Source organism: Xiphophorus couchianus, chromosome 12, assembly GCF_001444195.1.
Source record: "Xiphophorus couchianus chromosome 12, X_couchianus-1.0, whole genome shotgun sequence".
Classification (NCBI taxonomy): domain Eukaryota; kingdom Metazoa; phylum Chordata; class Actinopteri; order Cyprinodontiformes; family Poeciliidae; genus Xiphophorus; species Xiphophorus couchianus.
The window spans coordinates 14522405-14538236 of NC_040239.1; the positions used below are offsets into that span (position 1 = coordinate 14522405).

A 15832-nucleotide genomic window follows, 5' to 3' on the forward strand; every position below is an offset into this window, starting at 1 on the left:
TCTGGATTTTTGAAAGCAAACTAGAAGTCTGTATTTTCCTCCATCCGACACAAACGCCTGACCGAAGCTCTTTTCCAGTCAGTGCTTCTTCTTTCCAAATCAGTCTTTTTCTGAACCGACTTTCATCCATTCCTGTGAATGAACCACAAACGGCCGTAACCATGGTTACACTACACATGCCTTACAGGAAAGAGGCGTGGCAGGCGTGCTGCTGCATTTCATTCTCATGTTTTGTGTCTAAAAGCTGACCGATGGCAGATCCATACTGAGAGGCAGAACGGATAAACAGAATCTGACGCCAGAGTTCGTCTACTGAAGAGAAAACGCAGCAACAGCTGGGTGCCCTGATGATTTGAATGAGTCCCTGACAGAAACTCAGATTCTCAAAATAGGCTCCATTAGTCAACATTTCACACCTCTTTTTCTCTTTTTTTGTGCCAAATTTCACTTTATCTTTGTATAAAATGCTCTAAAATATTTCCATATTTTATACATAAATGACAACCACTTCACCAGCTCACAGTGACTGGTCCAAATGACAAGAAAATACAACTATTGTTTAGAAACCGTATGTATGCTTGAGTCACAAATAAGAGAATAGTCATATTCGAGATGGAAAAATGGCTACAGTAACCTCTCATTACACCAAAAGTATGCAAAATACATATAACTTGTCAAATCCTACTGTACAGCAGGTAGTGATAGTCTATGAAATAAAATCCTGATAAAAGGTTAAAGTTTGCAACTTTAACCTGATAAAATGTGAAGTTTAGAGGGCAATTAGTATTTTAGTCCTTTTTCAAAGCACCATATAGCTACTGAAACCCCATCACAACACCAATTTCACCTTTTTATCATGCAGACAAATTATGTTTTCCAAAACCTCTCACCATATGAGGCCCAATATCAAGAAATAAAACAATATTTAAAACTTAAATAGATTTAATCATTAGCATTTACATCTGTGGATTTCCATATCTGTGGACTATAAATAAGGTAGCACTTTACATCCCTTATTCTAAAATCTTTGCGCCAATATTCTGATTCATGCACAAAGTTTAATGCCTTGGGGTTTAAAAAATATATAGTTGAAATAAAACCATCAGTATGAGTTACACATAAAACGAAAAAGGCCAAAGAATCCCCTCACACCACCTGCAAGAAAGCACAGCCAGAGTAAAACTACAGCTAGATAAAAACTCACAAATGAATCAGTGAGTGGAGAATAAATACCTTTCTCCACATGCTTCCAACACCCATCTGCCCCATTAGGTGTTTGTGTTACCCACAGACGTCTTGGCAGCAGAGCACAGACCGATATTTATTTGGTGTTTTCACTTTCCTGGAGACTGACCGTGTCTTTTGAACTCCGAAACAAGAAACGAGTCACTTTCTAAATGCAAGGAAGAGATTTCAGCAGAAGGTCTAATCACAGCTCTGAACGCGTTGTCAATTAAAGGTCGTTTTAAAACAGTTTTACATCCTGCTTCCCCTTGCTGTTTCCATAACAACCATGGAGCCATGGAAGAATGTGCTCTGTAACCTTCAGGACTCAATACTGACAAGCGAGAACAGCAGCTGCATGCATCCACATAGAAATATGCATCTGTCAGCCAATATGAAACAACACACACACACCATCAGCCATAACAGACATATTACTGCTTGATAGTGGAGAGGGCAGAAAAATGATAAGACTCTGCAAGGCAGGACAGAATTTTAATCCAGATTATTCTCTTTGTCCTCATTTATAATCAGTCATCTGGATCAGCCCAGATAGGATTTAACATCAATGCACCCTCCCATTACTCCAAATCCAAAAAAATCTGATCATTCCCCTTAAAAATCACCTGCCAAGCTCTAATTTACATTTTCCCCTCTCTCCTGTGACGAGGCAATTCCAACTGCTGCGTTTATTATGGCTGACACAGCAGTAGGAGCTGATTGAGCGTTTATCGAGACAGATTTGCCCCAGCATCATAACCTCTGATGGGAAGACGATAAATAGTCTAATTAGACACTGACAGGATGAGTGAAGCAACAGAGAAGGAGAGGAGACAACAGCAGATACATGATGTGGGTGTGTTTCGCCTCTGGAAATTAATTATTCATTTCTGAGATAGACAGTTTTAACATCTATATTGCAAATTAAAAAGTGAGCTAAAAAACAAAGGCAAAAAAACAGGAACATCACAGGAAAACACAGGAACAACAGGGATTTCTCTGGGCTGATTTAACTTTTAAAAAATTATTAAAATGTAATAAACCCCAACTTAAAACTATTTACTTCCAAAGCCCTGTAAAAAATGAGAATGAACTGTAACCCCAATTTAAATTAATATTATTTTTGCATTTGAAGAAAAGTCCAAATAAAGACAGTGAGCAAGTGAGTGTGTGAGCAACCAAGAGCGACAGACTGAGAGAAAGGGAGAGAGAGTGAAAAAGCAACAGAGTGTAAAGCTCGCTGCCATTTTACGTTCCTCCAAGAAATGTTCATTGAAGTGACAAGGTGTTGAAATGTGTAAGATATATATCAAAGGTCAATATAAATTAACGTAAAAAATACATGATAATCATAACCTGGCAGAACCTGACAATGTTGTGTATATTTTAAGATATTCTACTGCAAGCTAATTATTTGCAAAGGGAAAAGATGCTGTGATGTTATACACATACTGTTTTATCTCATCTTTTATGGTTTATCTTTAAATTTGTCATGCCTGCTTTTATTGTAAAACACCTCTGTGGTTTTGGACTTATAAACAGATTGCTATATAAACAAAGATTACAAATTTTACTCACATAAACAACCAACGGTAAATAACCTTGTGTAGATTGTGCTTTATCAAGTCTGAGGACTCCAAAGCACTTTACACTACAATCAGTCAGTCACACATTTACACACTGATGGTGTGTGAAGCCACAGTATCCCTGTGGAAAACGAGACTGCCTTGCACAGTTTTGTATCCTGTGTATTCTCAATTTCACTTTGAGAGAAATGTAATTCGTGTACAGTCATAGTTTCACGTTAACTTTACATACCCAAGCTTTTTCTTCAGTTCTCAAAGTTAACTCCACACCTTCCGCCTCTATATTTACAGACCCCAGAAGCTGCTGGTACAGGTTAAAGATCCAAACTTGCAACCCAAATCCCAGAATGTTTCTTTTAAAACTTGACTTTGAACACATACTGCTGACAATCTCAGGCTCCCACTAGGCTATTACATGGGAACATGCTTAAACCCACAAAAAAGACAATTGCACACATCTGCAAGCCTTTAGGTCTAATCACAGACTGCTGCAGCAGGAGAATAAAGGAGACCATATATTGGTCTCCACTCTATACCAATATGCAGGGAGAACTGGAGGGCTTATAGTAACTCTCATCATAATAAGAATAATGATAAAATAGAAAAAAGCTTGAAGCAACAAAGCCTTATTGTCTGAGAGTTTGTCTGGCAGAGAGAGATGAATCGAGGCGTATCGAACCAAGATGGAACAATAAAGTCAGCTGTGTCGAACGACTATTGTTCATTTTTTTCGTCCTGTTGCACACCTTCTTTGAGGTAAGCAACAAAATGGATTAAATGGGATTTGTCTGAGAGTCAGACCTAAAAATAAACTTAATGGTGTCACAGGCAGGGAAAGTGAGATTAGTTTTATGAGACGTTCAGGCGGAGAGACGTCTTCTTCTTCACCAATGTCGTTATAAACGATTGCCTAATAATGAACCAATAAAGAACGCTTAGTAGTGAAGGAGTGAGTTATTAAGCTTGGGCATGTTTACTGTTTATTGAGAAAGCAAGAGAAAATCACATAATTAAATCTTAATAATGCAGCTTGAGACCTTTTATTTGACAAACATAGTTGCTCAAGTATGACCACCGTTAATTCAACAGACAAAATAATGGGAATATCATTATCTGCATCACTTTTATTAAAGACAAATAGGTCCATATTTAAAAATTAAATAAAACAAATGGAATAAAAAATATAAGTCACATATTTACAAAAAGTCTTCTGAGCTTAAGCCTGACTGAACTTTGTGTAGTATCCGTTAATAACAGGATGATGTTATTTGGGTAAAGACAGGAAATAATTATTTTATACTTTTATTTTCTTTTTCCATTCTCCTCCAGACTTGGAAAATACTGAAATGAAATCCCATGCTTTTCTGGACTTGTGTAGGAAGCCTCAATAAATGAACTGTTAACTAAAATGCATGATACACTTTAGTCCCTTATATATAATTCAAGTGGAATCTCCATGGTAAAGGTCTCCAGCAGCTTTTGCTAAAACACAGCTTTACCTCACAGCAAAACTGCTCATTAATCCTCAGAGAACCTGAGAAAGAACAAGTTAACCTCAAACTTCTACAGTTTTTTATCTAATCAAGCATCAAATGCATTGAAACAAACCCAAGGCTCTATCGTAGATATTCAGCCACACTGGAAAGCGAAACCCACAGCATGTGCAGCAGTATCTCTCCATTCAATTTCACCATTCAATTTTCATGTGTTCACACTTACAATCAATTATAGTGAGTCTTTGTTTGACATCTGCTCATCTGCATAGATTAGCTAAAGTCATTGCAGAGAGGTTGCAAAGGATCAAACTAATCTCATCTAACAAAGGCATCAGTCAGGAGAAAAGGAATAAAAACACATTTGACAGCATTGCATATAGAGCAGGGGAATTAAGAAAGACGTCTACGTTTTTCCTAATGGAATAAAATATACACCACACATCAGCAACAAATAAAACAAATCACACATACAGTACAAAGAGATCAAAGGGAAGTGGACAACACATAAAACAACTGGTAAAAGTAAAAAATGCAACAAAAAAAAGGGGGACGTTGGGGGGAAGTATTTAATAAAAAACGGACGAATAAAAATATATAATTGGACAAAAAGCCAGTTGGAATCTGAATTAGCATTGCTGTCACGATTGTGAGCAAAAATAAGAAATGTCCAACATTTTCAGTTTGTAATGGTGCAATATGGCAAAAACCAAAGTTCTGTGAGGCAGCTTTCCTTCAATTAGAACTGGGTCTATGTAAGTTACAGTGGGTTGAAACATGAACAGTACCAGACGCCAGTCAGCTAACGCCTAGAAAGCGGACTGGTGTCAGCATCACTATGAGTCCAAGCTTACAACCAAATCAACACAAGAATGGCTTCCAGTTTTGGGATGCAGTAAAAAAACTAACTATGAATGAAAATCTCTAGGATTATTGGAAGACGAGGAACTTTTGCAAGTCCGTATGGGAACTTTTTAGTAATTCAAGATGTTGCAGCATGCGGATAGGGTCTCTCCAAAGAATTCATCTATTTTTTTATAGACATATATTCAATAATCTTTTGTAGTATTTTTTTTTCATTCATGAGTGATTTGCTACAAGTTAAGATATCAGGGAGTTTCTTTCAAGTTAGCAATTTCTGGCTTGTATTAAACAACTCAATGCAGGAATGTCCAACACCTTGCAAGCAGAACCCTAAATGTGTGTGAGTTTGAGGCCTACCTGGTGTAAATACCGTCCAGTACGCCCAGACAGGCCTCACACGCCGGGACGTACGAGCCTATCTGGGCCATAACACAAATAAGGGCGACCTGGCGGATGTAGGAGCTCTTGCCTCCCATATTGGGCCCTGTGATTATCATCGTTCTCTTGCAGTCACGCTAAAACAAACAGAAAGAGGAGAAGAAGACACCAACTGTGACTAGAATGAGATATTTGCATGCATGCACGCACAGCTGAGGAGGTGGGTGGACTGAAAAAGCTTGGCTTCTCTTCCCACAGCCTTGTGCTTCTGTTGCAAGATTAACCTACACCCACTCGAGCGCCAAGCGAGGAAGTCAGTGTGTGGGTATGCGTGTGTGTGAGCGTGTGTCGTGCAAAGCTCTTTGTCTCAGAGTTATTTGAATATGTGCATGCGCGTGTGTGTTTGTACCTGTAATACAGTGTGGTTGGGAACATACTGGCTGTGCTCTCCCATCAATAAATCTATTGCAGGATGTCTGCCATCAGTGATCATTATCTGGTGATTATTTTCACACACCTTTGGCCTGAATAGAGAGAAGTCGGTTAAAGACATGAACACACAGTAGAAACAAAACTCAAAGAGATAATGTTAATTTTTAAACCAAAGTTTGATTGTTTTCCGATAAAACAGTGGCAGTTTGAGGTTTAGGAGCTGGTGAATTTCTGGTGAAATATTTTAAAAACTGTAAAAATATTTTAAAAAACAACAATAGATGCCCTAAATCTGAAACAAGAATAAAAAGGGCAACTGATTCTTAATTTTTATTCTTTTAAATATTCAAGTGGATATTGAAAATTGGGAGTACATGCAAAAAAGAAAAGAAGTGAAACGGCTTCAGATCAAGATGAAAGATTTTCTATTGTGTGGAGAAGAGAACCTAAAGGAGGACCAAGGAATCTAGACAATCTATCAATATAATGATAAAAGATTCCTTCTATATATTATCCTACCATGTGAGATGTAACAGAAGAGAAAATGCTCTCCTGTTTGCAAACGGGTTGTACAAAGTATTAACAGCAAGGAAAATAATTCTGACAGTGATATCCCTGAAAATATTGACATCTAAACAACAGAGTGAGCAGCAGTGGTTTTAACTGCTGGGATTGAAAGTGATTCAATGGGACATTTTTGAAAAAGAAAAGAGGTAAATGTGAATGTAGAAAAAAAGCATGAAAATGACCATTTTATGTCTAATTTTAAAATTAGAGCTCAGACCATTCATCCATTTTCCAAGTTCTCCTGAACGGGAATCAGGGCTGAAACTCAGACATCCCTTTCCTGCTCATTCTGCGGCGCAGGAATGAGCTCCTCATTGCTTCCAGTCCAGCAGAGATTTATAATTTCTTTGCTGTTGTCTTGGTTTACTCTGTCTATTCCCAGTGGAACATGACTGGAAAACCCTCAAAAGGAAATGATCCAGAAGGCATCATTCCAAGAGAACCATCTCACCTGACTCATTTTTATGCAGAGCAGCAACAACTTTACACCAAAATAATTTAGCTCCTCCTCTAAGGCAAATGCAACCCATATCTGGCTTTTTCACTGCAGTCTGAACAGCCCAATTTTAATTATTTCATCCCCACCAAAAAATCCAATCGATTTCATATGTTGCACTGAATCTGATACGTATCTGATTGCTTTCAAAGAGTCTGCGATCTGAATGATCATGTCACATTTTATCCGGGTTTTATGTCTTTTATGTGAGACATGCATCATAATTTTGCACCATAAGAAGCCAGTCATGGTAAATTAGGACATAAACAATGGTTGAAAATGATGATTATGAAATTTTTAAAGAATTATAAAAGAAGTGATGGGATCATGAATCACATCACGATCCCACCACTTCTGGCTCCGACTACACATCCAAACAGACTTCCCTACTCAAGTTGCGGTCAGTGCTCCACAAAAGGCCGCTTCTATTAGTTGTCCTTTCTTTTTATTAGCTTCCTTTGATCTTGTAATGATCTTGCGATTTATTCAGGGAGTGATGGCTCCCTGAATAAACTAAAATCATATATAAACGGCTCCATCATTATTACTTCCTTAAACATTGCACCTCTGAGTGACGTCAGTTTTGGGGCGCAGACTGTTCACACTAAAGTCTCATTGCAGTCGGTTTCAATAAGTAGCATGAATGACCAGGCAAAAAATGGATTTTAGCAAAAAAATAAATTGGATTTGAGCATTAAGACTTTCTGTGTGAACATAGCCTTAGGCTTATTTCAGCCACCCTACACAGAATGTTCATTTCGGCCACTTGAATGCAGGATGTTCTGGTCAGGATCTTATAACCATAGCCCCAGGGTCAAAGCACAGACGAAGAGGTGAATTAAGAGCTTTATGCCCTGCAAAAGTTGGGTTGTCTCATGAGACGTCTTCCTTTTCCCCATCCATGAGGCTAAATTCTCTTTGACAGGCTTGCAGATCATCTTTCTTTTCCTGCTCCAGAACACTGCAAGCACAGACTTTCAGCTATTGTAGCTGAATGCAACATTTAAAACAGCCAAAGTGAGAAATTTACAGTGAGCTGAGGTTAAAAGGAAGCTGCATGAAAGAACGCATTCAGTACTACGATGTGGATGGAGGAAAAAGCTGAAATCTAACGTGCAGAAATAGACACTATAAAGATGGTTGTGTGTGAGTGGGAGAGATGTTGGTATTCTGGCAGAGCACAGTGCTCAGCCCGGTGCATACACCCACATACAGCCTGTCGGAGTCTATAGGACACGACAGAGGACGACCACCCCCCTCCCCACCACCACACACACAGTCATACACACACCCATCCACACAGAGAATTATAAACAATACCCCAACACACACACAAAATATATGATCCGGCACATGCATCAATATTTATGGTCAGCATAAGAGGAAATCACCTGCAATAATTCCCTTGTTTGGCCACCTCAGCCAATGAAAGGAGGCAGTCCGTGGTTGCTAGGTGACTAATAGCTCTTTTCATGGTGTGGTAGTGCTCCCCAAACTGACTACAGAGAGAGAAAGAGAGAGGAAAAAATGATTTTCAAGTGTAAATTAAGCTTAGTGAATACAGGTTTCAGAGCAGACAACTGACAGGGTGCTTGACTTAAACAGACTAATTCTGGCAGGCAGAGAGCTGTGGACGCATACCTCTGAACCGCAGACTTGTTATGTATTTTAACTGTTTTTTATTTGAATTCCTGACAAGAACTGTGTGTGTTGGCGTGTGTGTGTGTGTGTGTGTGTGTGTGGGTGTGTGTGTGTGTGTGTGGAGTTGCCTCTGTCGTACTCCAGAAATCGGGTCCACTCCCTCTGGCAGTCTAGCAGCAGCTGCTCTCGGAGCTGCTGCAGCTTCTTGTACCGTTCAACCAGGAAAGGAGAGTGATACCTGCTGACAGTCTTCGTGCTGCAGAGGACCCGCGAGGAAGAGGAGGAGAACAAGCATTAAAAGAGTATTGATAATTCATAATAAAGTTACTCAAGTAAAAAGTAGTTTAGGTAAAATACCACTACAAGCACATTTTTCCAGAAAGTTACTAAATGATAGTAAATGTAATTGAGTGAATGCAACTACTTACTACCAAACTCTAGTTCTTAACTATCAGTTTTAACCTTTCAAATTTTCAGTACACTTACTACTGCAGTGGGTTTTATTTACAGGTTTCAGAGTAAAGAGGGTTGAATACAAATGCAAAGCAACCTTTTCAGATTTTTAATGTCCTTTTCCTTTCAATTCACACTTATGAACAAGTCAGTGTTAGTCTACATCATAATTTTTCAATAAAATAAAAGTTACTAAACATGAACAGATTAAAGACTATTAAAATTTTTACAAGACACTAAAAACATTTTTGCAAAGTTTTAAAACTGACAATTTTTGTTATAAAAACAAAGGGCTAGAATGTAGATAGTCTTCAGGTTTCAGAAAAGAAACTGCAGCAACAACAATGAGCATTTACTTTCCACTCAGCTGATATTGAGCTGATGCTCAGAGTGTAAATATGTAACATCAGCAAGCAAAGACATCGATTTGAACAAACACAGAGATAAAGCCAGAAGCGCAGACGCATGTATTGCTTTTTCTGGTTGCTATCTTGCAAATCTTTTGGGAATCCAGTCGCCTCACGAGAAAAAGAAAAGAGTTCAACAACAACCAACTTTTCCTGCAGCAAAACGTGATGATTCAAGGTGCGGCTGTGTGGGTGAAACGAATTGATGCTGAGAGGTGGTTTGCAAACAGCTCGCCTCTACATGCTAAGTAAACCATTCCCGAGAATCATCTGAACAGCAATGGTAGTGCAAAAATGTTTATTTATGCAAACACACACAATAATCAAGAATCTGACTGTCACAGCAATATATGGATTTCAGGCTTCTGATTTCAAGATGATTGCATAACTTTATCTGTTCGTGTTATTTAGTTGTTTTAGTTACGGCCAAATTTCCCGTTAAGAGCTATTTTGTTACCTTGAATGATTTTCTGTTGTCATAAATATTGGTTTTTAATATTGGTCCAGTTGTACTTATGGGATCAATAACAATGTGTTAAAAATAAATCACCAACTTTGGTTATTTATTTGCTTGTTTCCTTGTTTGTTTTTAATTCCCTTTTCAAATGACATGACAGCATGTTTCTCAGAAAGGAGTAGAGTCTGCTTAGGTCCTCCTAACTGTCAGATTATGGGTTTGAATAACCTAATGCATATTTTATTTCAACATAATTTTTCTGTCTCTCTTAAAATTACAAAGAATCACAGAAGATATGCCAGTCCAGTGCTTCTGTGTTTAGCTTTGTCTGATAACAGTGGAAAATATGAAGACAATAGGGCGTCGGAAAATGTTTGAACTGGGATATTATTTTTATAGCACTTATCACAATACTAAAAACAAAACTGTTGTAAAACCAATGTTCTTTGTTGCATTTATTTGGTATACTTAAGAATAACAATACGAATTTCCCTCTGGGCTCAATAAAGTCTTAAGTAGAAACTCTTTTATTTGGCATGTTTCAAAAAGATTAGCCTTCCTTAAAGAATCCTATAATTTTAATTGTTTCAAGAACAAACAAGCTAAATTTTTCCTCTTCTTATTTTTGTCTCAGTTCCTTATATAGCTCTGGTTTATATCCCACATAAACATCAACACTACTCTATTGTTTTTAATATTTATTAAAACCTAAAATAAAATTGCAAAGTGTGTTTTAAAGGATTTGAATCTGATCCTGATCTAGGTCAAAATGGTCTAAGTACAACTATTTCCAGGGTTTTGTCCAGAATAGAAATAAATTAAAATAATCTAGAGACTGAAGTCTCTAGGTCGGGAATTTTAAAATGGGAAAACCTGTAAAAAGTGTTTGATTGTTTCACTGGTAAGTGAGCTGACCTGCTGATTTTGACCCAGTCAGGTGGAACGATTGATGACAATGAGTTCTTCACCTCAATCAGAAACTGAAAGCAGAAGAGAAGGACGATGATAAATCACAGCAGAGAAGACAGGCAAAATAATGTGTCAGCTTTGCTCAAATCAGACAAACACAAACAGCTGGGACTTCGACCCAAATAGCCAGTTGACCTCCTCCCACTTTCTTCCCCTCTCCCAGACTCGCACACAGATACAGGCCGTACCTCCTGTCCAGAAACAGTGACGTAATCGAGCGCAGGGGCCTTAAGCACCAACCGGACCTCTTTGCGGTGGGCTTGAATTTCAGCGAGGACAGACTGGATTTGGCTCATCCTTTCCTGCAGCATCGGGAAGCCAGACAAATCTGAGAAGAGCTCTGTTTTATTCCCCGACCTGCAGAAACAACCAATTTAAAGGTGACAGCTGCTGGTAAACACCTCACTGTGCCAATCTTTGAGTTCACAGTTTGACAATCTGAACCACAAGACAAAGAAACATCCTAGTGTCAATATATAACACTCAGATGCCTCTAACTGCGGCACTTGATGCCAGTTGTCAGAAACAGTGTGGAGAATCAGCTTAAAGCAGCACTTTCAGAAAGTGTTCAAATGGTTGGGCACATGGTATTTGATATTTTTGGGAAGGAAGAAAAAAAAAAATAAAAAATCGATTATAGAATAGAATAGAAGTACTTTATTCATCCCAGCAGGGAAATTACTTCGCAGTTACAGCATAGAGACAAGACACAATAACAACTACCACTGAGTAGTAGTTGTCTATAAATTGTAAAAATATGAAATGCTGTTAATATGAAAAGCAACTTAAGAGCAGTCCTTGCAAAGATTCAAAAAAAAAATGCAGATATGTATATGTAAATATATGTACTATATGTACTACTATATGTATTACATGATTTCAGGAGTTTTATTGTGGATGTCATCATGCCAGGGAGTCTAAACAGATAATAATCATTCTGAATATAAACGTCTGATTTTGAAGATGTTTCTAATAAATCTCTGACATATTTTTTTCTCTCATCTTTGTGGTAGTTAGCGAAAAGAAATAACTTTGGAAATTGTAACTGACCTAAGAGAAATTTGGTCTGATTTAATTTCAGACAGTTAAAAAGAATATGTTTTTTTATTCATTGTATGTAAACTTCTGATTTCAATTGTATTGAACACCTGAAGTGAACAAAAACATCAAATGATCAAAATGTGTAAAACATTTCAGGGTCTAGGTAATATTTATGTCAATAAAAAACAAATATATGCAGATTTTATTTTTTAAATTAGGATGGATTAAGAAAAATATTTAAAAAAATTGTACACTACATGAATTAAAAGTTTAAAAATCTCTTGTTTGGTCTATAGACATAACAAGCAAGAGAGAAAGATTTGTTCACTCCTTTATACATCAAAACATGCTTTGATGGATAAATGGAGTTAATCTTATTTTTCTTGAGTGATTTTGAAGAATATTTAAAAGTCGGTCAAAGAGTGCACAGTTTCTACGGTTTTCTTGTCTTTAGTTTAACTTACTTTGCTGCTTTCTCATTCAGCACCTTGAGGAAGCCATGGGCCGGAGCCAGTAGGTCAGGAGTGTCCAATAAGAGGCTCCGGAGCAACGAGGAGCGGATCTGCGACTGGACAGCTGGAAGAAGAGCCTGCAGTTCCAGCCCAAGGCGAGAAAGACTGCTACAGATGAGGAAAAACTCCTGCGTGGAAGACTGCAACACATGGAGAAAAGCAACCAGCTTAGTGGTGCCGTATGTTGTAATAAAGATTTCTTCTGTTTTTGCTTTTTTAATCACACTGAAATGGTTCATATCATCAAACTAATTCCAATATCAGAAGAAGAAATCCAGAGTAAACCCTTTTTCACAAGGAGTAAATGTGAGCCACAGACAGACCCAAAACAGTATTAAATAGAACCTGTCTGACTACATGAAGTAGGCTTAACAATCTCAAAGTGCAACACAGCAAGTCCCACTATGATCTAAATGATTTAAGAGAAACAAAAAATTCAGAATAAATCTCAAAAAGTGCAATTTATTTTACACCACAGTAAATACAGTAGCAAAAGTCCTTGCTTTTTTTTAACCATCATGTATCTCCATGTGTTATTTATTCAGTTATTTTTTTTTGCATGGAATGGTGTGTTACTGTAAAAACAGAAAGATTACATCAGTAATCTGCCCTGAATGTGACTGAGGCTTAAAAAGCTGTCAGACAAATAGCACATAACTCGTAATAAACCACAGCCTGCCAGCTTTTACAATATTACAGTAAAAAAAATAAAAATAAACCCATTTCCAGCAGATAATACACGATAAAAGCAAATGCTGTAAAAACACATGAAATTGTAGATTAGAGTTCCAACTGCAACATTTCTGACCAATATTAATGTCAGACAGTGATAAAAAAAAGTTCTGTCTTTTAGTGTAAAATGTTTGCTTTCCATTGAATTTGTCCTGTTGGATGGACTTTTAGTCGTGTTGCCCAAACTGACAGGTGACATGATCTTCATGATGGTGCAAAAGAAAGAGTAATGAGAAAATGTGAATTCATCCCACTTATTGTCAGTAATGTACAGCCACACTTAGGTCTTTTGCATCATACTGTTCCTTTAAAAGATTAAAAATATTGCACCTTCACATGTCAAAACTTTGATTCAAAAATGGCGATAAAGGCTTTAAATTGTGTTTAAAGGGAAACGGTTCCAGTAAACATGATGACAAATATAAAACCAGTCAACCTTAAATAACAGCAGCCCCTGTTTTCTACCGTCAACACTATTGCTGTGGCAATTAAATTAAGTTAATATAAAGCATGAATCAATCTTTTCCCTGGGAATGGCTCTGATGAGAGAGAGTATATCCAATATTATTACTGTATGGCAACAAGTCAGAAGCCTCACATCAATGACGGTCACGCCGCCGGGGGTTTTGGTACTAAAGGCTTCGCTGCGGTTTTAGTGCTGCCCCACGTCTGCAGCCCCCACGTTGCACTTTTATGAAAAACAAACAGAGAGCAGCAGAAGACCACAGGCATGCCCTCCCTGCCATTATGTCAATGGAGCCATTGAGACACAGGCCATTTCACACAGACCCATTTAGCTACAGATGGGCAACATGACAATTAAGGCCTGGCGCCGTGTGCTCGCTGTGTGTCCACGTTTGAAGACATCAGATCATTTTCTTTTAACCCTAAATGAAAGAGACAGAAAGATGAGCACGAAGCAATACACCAGTGTGCTGCTTCACAGACAAACACACACAAATACGCATATGGAGACAGAAGAAAGGTATGTGGCACTTCTTAGATGGGTCTGGTGGGAAATGAGGTTTTGTTAGACAATCAGGAAAGTGACAGTGAGGTGACTTGCTCTCTTCTGTTAATCAAGTCTGCCATAAAAAACAGAACAATAGAGATGAGAGGAAGAAGAAGAAAATGTTTTTTTTGTCTTTGAGAGGGTCAGACCATATTGTCAGGTACTTTATAACCATCTCTGGATAACAAAACTTTATAGCACACACAGTTAAATAAAATATACATCCAAGTGCTTTTGATTACCTTTCCATGATATATGCTGCAGATGCCTCTCTCCAGATCAGGCAAATGTGACAGAAGAGATCTGATGGAGTTCAGAGTTATTGAGTCTGACTCCATCATTTCCTGCACAGCATCCTGTCTTTCTGCTATACACCTGCAGGAGAGAGGAAGGAGGAGACAGCAGGAAAGAGAAGAGGTGTGAATTACAAAGACGGGCTGAAAGGCAAGGAGTTAAAGCCATCAAAACGTTCAAGCTACGCAAGGAGCAAAATATATGTGTTCCTAGAAAAGCTGAATCCTTTCTGATTGAAATGATTGCCACTAATTGGATTCTTGAATTATTGCAACCCAGCTGATTGCAGTTATAGTGCTGCATTTAAGTACCAAACAACCGCCTGACTTCCTGCAGTGTTTTATATTTTGTCACATGAACACCTCAGAAAAAGGTCCAAGCAATTATACTGCAGATTCTGCCTACAGTTTCCATTTCACACATGTGGCACACTGCAGGAAATTCTCAGTTTGAGCTTTATTCACATAACTGGAAAAACTCTGAGGTGGAAGCTCTGCAAAGCAGACAGGAAGCAGGAGGGAAACTGAGCTGATTCTTACAGTTAAATGTCTTGCAGAGTCACTAATATCCCTTGAACTTTATCACATTTTGTCACATAAACTAAAATATATTCTATTGTGAGTTTATGAAATATGTCAATTAAAAAAAATCGAATTAATCCCCATGCTTGACTTTGTTAGCTTGAAATGTAAAAATGCTAATTTTCAAAAAACTGTTTAAGAAATGTTTTATTGTCTCAAACTAAACCTCCCAGTTTTCATATTCACGAAGCTTTAAAACAAAGTCATTTTTGTTTCAATTGTAATTTAGAAATGTTCACCTTCTAATACCACTGTGACCTTAACACCAGAGCTGCAGTAGCAACAATGTTTAGATCAAAGCATATTTATCTGTTAGAATGGCCCAGTCAAAGTCCGGACCCTAAATCTTATTGAGAATGAAACACATTATGATTTGTGACTGAAACGTCACAAAATGTGAACAAGAAAAACACACGAAACCTGAGTAAGTAAAAGATTGAGTAAAATAACTGTCAGACGATATGAGATCTAGTTAATAATAATAATTGTAAGTGGGCAATTAATTTTGGTTTTAAAAGTGGTAAAGCTGAACAGTCAGACTCTGTTGAGTGGGTAGTTGATTTAATTTTGTTCTCAGTTCTTAATAAAAGGGGAAATATTTTAAAAAGCAAATTAGTCACCAAACTCCATGTGGTTGTCTCACTCCAGTAACTTCACTTTTATTTTAGAAGATGTGGTAAGAGAAACAAAAAT

The 15832-nt window shown here is 37.6% G+C and overlaps 1 protein-coding gene across 5 annotated transcripts in view; it reads right to left on the reverse strand.

The window, feature by feature from the left end:
• msh3 (mutS homolog 3 (E. coli)) overlaps window positions 1-15832 on the reverse strand; it is a 48355-nt gene that overhangs the window by 17230 nt on the left and 15293 nt on the right. For 3 of the 5 annotated variants that reach the window (XR_003597491.1, XM_028032918.1, XM_028032917.1), the window contains 8 exons: window positions 14507-14639; window positions 12473-12660; window positions 11156-11324; window positions 10914-10978; window positions 8821-8937; window positions 8432-8539; window positions 5955-6069; window positions 5525-5682 (listed from right to left, as the gene is read on the reverse strand). Coding sequence is in view for 2 of the 5 variants with exons in the window: in XM_028032918.1 (XP_027888719.1) it covers window positions 5525-5682; window positions 5955-6069; window positions 8432-8539; window positions 8821-8937; window positions 10914-10978; window positions 11156-11324; window positions 12473-12660; window positions 14507-14639 (1053 nt within the window). In the remaining 3 variants the exon portion in view is untranslated. The remainder of the gene's footprint in view (window positions 1-5524; window positions 5683-5954; window positions 6070-8431; window positions 8540-8820; window positions 8938-10913; window positions 10979-11155; window positions 11325-12472; window positions 12661-14506; window positions 14640-15832) is intronic. The other 2 variants (XR_003597492.1, XR_003597493.1) reach the window with 1 other exon arrangement.